Genomic DNA, 6,494 nt, shown 5'->3' on the forward strand with positions numbered 1-6,494 from the left:
CATAAGCCAGCATGCATATATAGTATTAGTATCCTTTGAGGTTCTCTAATAATTTACACTTCACCCCCATCCCACCACCATTGACTTCCCTCCCTGCAAATTGTGCAATCATCATACCATTTCCATGAAGAAGTTATCTCTCGGAAGTTGCAAACATGAGTAACCTAGCTAGGCCGAGGATGAAAATCATGTTTCACCTGGCTTATGACAGAGGTTAGAACGAATAATCCTTTGATTTCGCGGTTTATTTAATTTGTTTTGTAAAAGTCTGGTTTATTCCGATAAGGCGACTTAGATATTCAGTTCGGTCTGGTTTGGTTTGACCTGTTAGTCGGTCGGGAGTTTGGGGGTTTTCAATTCAAATCGTGATGAAAACATGGAAAAGGTGTAAATCTTTGGGGTGGTTTGGGGGGAAAAGGAGGTCAAAGTTAGGGTGTGATCAGGGGGAAAGAGACGGCGGCCGGAAAAAGATCCGGGTGGCGCCGGAGGGGTGTTTGTCGGTGTACGTGGGGGAGGAGGGGCGGAGGTTTGTGATAAAGACGGAGTATGTGAACCACCCGCTGTTCAAGATGCTGCTTGAAGAAGCGGAATCGGAGTACGGTTACGATACCGGAGGGCCGCTGAAGCTCCCCTGTCGCGTTGACCTTTTCGTTAAGGTTTTGGTGGAGATGGATTCCGACGACGACGATATTTATGTTCGCCGTGGATGCTCCTTCGCTAGGTCCCCCGCCGCCGCCTACCACCACCTTTCTCCGTCACCGTTTTAATTTAAAACTGCGTTTCCGGTGTTGTGTTTGTTTGTTTTGTTTTGTTTGTTTTTTTTTTTTTTAATTCGCAAAAAGCTTTTGCTACATGTAAAAATTTATATGTGCAGAGCAGAAAGTGGTTTATATTTTCATTCTTATTTTATTATATATATTTACCTTTATGTTGTAATATACTGAGTATGTTTTAACATATATTGGAAGAACTAAGAAGAGTTTTGTATTGTATAAGGAGATAAGTATTATGAAGTAGAATTAAGCATGAAATATAACATCACAATCACTCTGTCATGTCTATAAATATTGAATCCAAAAAAGTTTTAAATCTTTTTCCCAAAAAAAAAAATAAAAACAAATTAAATCTAGCCAAAAAATGCTTGGATTTTTTTGGAGATGTCAATCACCATATCCACTGTTTTTTTTTTGGTGCAACTTTTTCAATTTTTGCTGTCAAAATTGACTAGTTTTCGCACTACCATCGTTACAAATGATTCAGAGCAACTATGTGCTTTATCTCTTTATGGTTCTTTATTGATTAAGATCAGAATATATGTTTCACCCAAAACATATCATGGATTATTCTATAAATAAAAATAACTCAATGTAGCATTTTGCAACTTACGGAGTATATCCTTAGCTGCTAGCCTTGAGTTGACACTTATCCATTAACTCACAAAACAGGGACGAATGCGCAGTAATAACTACAGAGAAATTAGGAACAGGGCGAACTGCGACTCAATTTAACACAGATTTAGGAACCGAAGATTTGAGGAATTATACAATTTTCAGTGTCATGAAATACCAATAATGTATTTCAATATGAAAGTAAGGAAAATGACACTTTTTCTCCCTATGTTATGTGCATATAGCACTTTTCCCCCATACGTTATTAAAGTGGCAGTTTTTTCCTCTGAAATGTTAAATTGATATTGTTACCTTTAAAAATAATTATTTCATTTATTTTTCTTCTCCAACAAATTATTATTTATATGTATGGATGATCACGATTCGGTTCGAACCTAACCAAACACTGTAGCAATCATACCAAAATAGTATGGACGGTTCTGGTTACGATTCAGAACCGAAAAAATAAAATTAAATAATTGTTAAACCGTAAATCGGAACTTAACCACAATTATATATAGTGAAAATGATCAAACACTTATTTTGATAAATCGGTACGATTCGATTCCAATTTTGATTTTGAACCGCCAATCAAAATTTATTTATTTATTTACTTATTTTTATAATTTTATTTCTTATTTAAAAATGGTCTAAATTCAACAATTATTTTATTTAATTTTTTCGGTTCTGAATCGTAAATTGCTAAAGTGTTCGATTAGGTTCGTATCGAATCGTGATCTTCGATACATATTAGTAATATAATTGGTTGGAGAATAAAAATAAATGAAATAGTTATTTTTAAGGGCAAAAATGTCAATTTAACATTACAGGGGAAAAAACTATCACTTTTAAAATAACTGAGGGGGAAAAACTGTTACTTTAATAACACATGGGCGAAAAGTGATATAAGAACATAAAATAGGGGGAAAAATGCAATTTTCCCATGAAAGTATATCACTCTTAATTTTTAAAAATTCTCCCTGATATATTTATGATAAAAGTATGTCTAAACGCTATTTTCGTCATAATTTTAAAATTTTTGTGATTATGAACCCATATTGATGCACTAAAAACTCAAGAGAACATATATTTGTGTTTATAGTATTCTTGATAAAATAATAAATGTTTTTTCTTTTAAAGAAACAAGCTCAATTAATCGAATACAATGAGGAGATGAATAAACACAACTACAACGACCAAAATTCAAATGGGTAGCTCAAGTTAAGGTGTGAGCCTGCACATTCACTGATCTACTAACATATGTGATGTCAAATTTCTGAAACTTAGATAACATGTATGGACTATTCATAATTGCACTATTTGTATAAGATAAATCCATGGGAGAGTCGTTGAAGAGTCGACAAACCTGTTTGACAATTTGAATGGATACAAACTTTTTGTCAGTGGTCTTTCTTTAGCTAAGCTAGAGCTTCTTTTATAGCGAGAGTTTCAACAAGATGTGACTCCTTCACAAGTCTTAGTGGTCTAGGAATAGCAGCAAGGAAACAACTCGTGCGAGAGGCAACCACCGCTCCAAGTGTAATTGAATTGGCCGATATTGAAGCATCAACATTGCATATAACCCATCTAGTATCAATCTGAAACGGCTCACGAGCTGTCTAGTTTGCTATGAGTATATTACTTGTCTTCTAAAGATCAGTCCAACACTGTCATTCGTTGATTTAATTTGGACTCTCGAAATCGTTCTAACTATGTGAATATCACAATTTTTATTATTCCATATAAAATCATTTCTCCCTTTCCAAATGGCCCGTAACAATGCCACGATACTCCTTAAATAATAAATGTTATTGGACTTTATATTTTTAAATTTAGGTTGAACGAGGCTTTGGAGAATATGTTCCCTACTTTAATGTTTGTGACAATTTTGTCTTGTGTTTTTTTTGTTGAGCCTTGGAAGGGAAATGCACCAACCATGCAAATAACGCGAATTGAAGGTCAAGGACCATTATACATATAATACCATAATATATACTCCGTGATAAATATCAACTTGGTTATGGGATGTAACTGATCAATCAATCATAATAGCTTATAAATTTTCTTTTACTAGCATCGCAATGTGAAGTATGAAGTAATATATTTTAGACAGACTTTACTACACTCCCCTACATCTACTACTCATATGCATTTACTCTCTTATATGACAAATTGTAGTAAGTTGATATTTAAAATAATTTTTTATTTTTAGTGGGAAACTAACCACATTAGAAAGGGGGCAACATTTCTATGATTTTTGTAGGTATGATAAGCATTATAGTAAAAATATTTATATACTAGTTCATAGACCTATCAATATAACCCGAGAGAAAATTTGGATGTAGGCACGCGAGCTAGCCCAAATTTTCTCTCTCTATCTCTCTCTCTCTTGTGCAAGGATATACAATTGACAAATTTTAATCTCTAAACCTCATAGCATAACAAAATACTTATTACTTACCAAGTTACCCAATAACTCAATAACTATTATACATAATATATTATGTGTGTCAGTGTGTGTCTATATATATGTGTGCGCGCATGGGGGGCTGCTAAAACCTAAATCGACCCAATATCTATATAGAGGGCGGGGCAAATTGGTTGGCCCAGCAGGCAAAATTCATGTTGACAGCTCTATTAATCTCCGACATTCATTATCAATGTTGACCAAATATACTCATTCAACCATTTTCTCAATTTTATGAGTATATTTTAAAAATTTATTTTTTATTTATCCATTATGTGTTACTCCGTATATGCAAGCTAGGCAAGCATATGAAATTCGTCTTGTATCATTCAAGAGTATTTGAATCTACATAGACACTCCATTAAAGTTATTAGTGAACTTCACTTAAAATGGTGCTCCAAATTAGCACCTCACAAATCAATTTTTTTTTCACAATTTACAATTAATATTAAAATTAATTAATCAAGTCAATTGTAAACATATATACTATAAAGTACTTAAAAATTAAATTTTATACCTTTAAAATAAAATTAATCAGACATTTAACATACTATGGTACATGTCACTATTATTTTAAATAATTGATAAAAAATTAACTTACTTACACATAATGATCATAATGTCATCACGTTTTTTTTTAATAGCTTCATTTTGACTCTTGATATGGATTGGATCAATGAATGTGTATTTTTCATCTAAGGCAAAAACATCAAATTTAATTAGTTCAAATCTAGCCTCAAACTATTAAAGATGATAGGAGGCGGGACATCAAACCAAAAACAACATACAGATATAGAACAAGTTACTTTAGCTAAGACATGTACAACATTGTTCGCCAAACGTATGCTAAAAGAAAAAAAAGTACATAATATATACTTCTCAAAATATCCTTAATATATTATATCCATATATAAGACTGAATTTTTGGTTTTTAAAATTCAGGTTGTACAAACATTTTGAACCAACATAATGGCAACCCAATCTCAATAAAAAAAGGAGAAAAAAAAATCAGAATTTAAAAATAATTCCTAATTTCCCATAGATGATTTGGCTGTTGCGACTACCCAAACACACCTTGCCATTTCGTTCTCGTTCTCCTCTCTGTAACTGCTGTTGTTCATAGATTTTGTGAACCCTAAAACTCTCTTCCGCCATTCTCTTCAGCTTTCTCTCTCTAAATCTCCCTGCCTCAATCGTGAACCGCTGATATTCCTGTCTGTCTGTATCCAATTCGCGGCATCGTAACCCCGATGGCTGATGGAAAGCTCGATCTCCCTGACGATCTCCTCTCATCCAGACCGTCCGATCAGACTTGGATTCCAAAAGGTGCTCATTCATTGAATTTCCGATATTTTCCAGAATATTTTTTTGTTCTTCGGTTTTGTTTATATAGCTAGATTTGATTTGGGATGATTAAAGTATGTTAGGGTTTATTGGCCTTAGAGTGTTGCAACTTCGAGTGGTGTCGTCAATTGATACCGGCTTGATTTCTATGGTATCAAATCGGTTGCTAATCGATTATTAGGTTTTATCCGATTTACTTAGTTGAATTGGAAAAGGTAACCTTGTGTGGGAGAATGAATAGATGGAGGATGTAAGTTCGATGTGTCTAGCCCCTTCCGTAGATTGGTTTCATATTCTGCAATTTTTATTTATTTTACTATACTGCATTTCTTAATTGAATGAATCAACCTAGATACATTTTTCTTTTGATGTTGTTTGTATGGCCCTTATTAATCCGAGATTGCTAGGCTTTGGATTTGGTTAATTAGGATTATTCAGTTGTAGATAGCTTGGCCACTCCGATTGTGTAGCTTTTTGGTTTTTCTTCCTCCTTAATATTTTAAACCTGTGCATTCTAATTTTCTGCTTTTCTTTTCATAATGTCGTGTTAATTACAGAGTAGCATTTTACTTTTTCATGTTTGATGGTTTTTATGAATGCATCTGCAGGTAGTGATGAGGACAAGTCATTGACAGGATTGCTTGATTTGTCTAAGGGTAATTTTTGTGCATTTTTTATAGTACTGGATCATTTCCTGATAGTGTTAGAATATTTTTTTGACCAAGTTACTATGTCCTTAATGTTCTTTACTCATGATTCCTTTTTGGGATTGCCATAGATCAAGCAGTGCCTGATAGCAGCATTCCTTTGTCTCCACAGTGGCTCTATGCTAAACCAAGTGACACTAAGACAGTAAGTTATTGACATTTAGGTGATAAAATGCCTTTAACTTGTTTCTTTTTTTCTCTATGCTGTTTAACACTAGGTATGCATTGTTAGGTTCTTATTTGCAGATCTTTTTGAAAGTTGCATTTTCTTGAATTGTTGACACTTTCTGGTTTTGGTGCAAACAGAGTTTCTCTCTGAATTGGAAATTATCATTCATTTTGAAGCATAAAATTCTGTATGTATAGCAATGATTTTTGTATTGTTAAATGGATTTTCAACTTCGAATTAGCCATTCACTTGTATGGAAGCTGGGTGTGAACATTTGATTTAGTGATATTCACTGGATTAGGTTGTAACTAGCTTTTTATTCCCCTTAGTTGACCTGGTTAGATTTGATATATATATATATATATATATATATATATATATATATATATATATATATATATATATATATATATATATAT

General features: G+C 33.1%; 2 protein-coding genes across 4 annotated transcripts in view; both read left to right on the forward strand.

The window, feature by feature from the left end:
- Nucleotides 1-368: 368 nt before the first annotated feature.
- On the forward strand, nt 369-767 carry LOC116001428 (indole-3-acetic acid-induced protein ARG7). The gene has a single exon (XM_031241306.1). The coding sequence runs from the start codon at nt 369-371 to the stop codon at nt 765-767; it is 399 nt and encodes a 132-aa protein (XP_031097166.1).
- Nucleotides 768-4,894: 4,127 nt separating this feature from the next.
- Nucleotides 4,895-6,494, forward strand: part of LOC116000864 (protein ESSENTIAL FOR POTEXVIRUS ACCUMULATION 1-like) — a 9,269-nt gene continuing 7,669 nt past the window's right edge. For all 3 annotated transcript variants that reach the window (XM_031240723.1, XM_031240724.1, XM_031240725.1), the window contains exons 1-3: nt 4,895-5,181; nt 5,808-5,855; nt 5,978-6,051. In XM_031240723.1, the coding sequence (XP_031096583.1) occupies nt 5,106-5,181; nt 5,808-5,855; nt 5,978-6,051 (198 nt within the window). In that variant the 5' untranslated portion in view covers nt 4,895-5,105. The remainder of the gene's footprint in view (nt 5,182-5,807; nt 5,856-5,977; nt 6,052-6,494) is intronic.

The sequence above is a fragment of the Ipomoea triloba genome, chromosome 13 (genome assembly GCF_003576645.1).
Source record: "Ipomoea triloba cultivar NCNSP0323 chromosome 13, ASM357664v1".
NCBI lineage: Eukaryota > Viridiplantae > Streptophyta > Magnoliopsida > Solanales > Convolvulaceae > Ipomoea > Ipomoea triloba.

Bases quoted from the DNA above. Each gene is read 5' to 3' on its own strand.
- LOC116001428 (XM_031241306.1), top strand. From the start codon at position 369: ATGAAAACATGGAAAAGGTGTAAATCTTTGGGGTGGTTTGGGGGGAAA.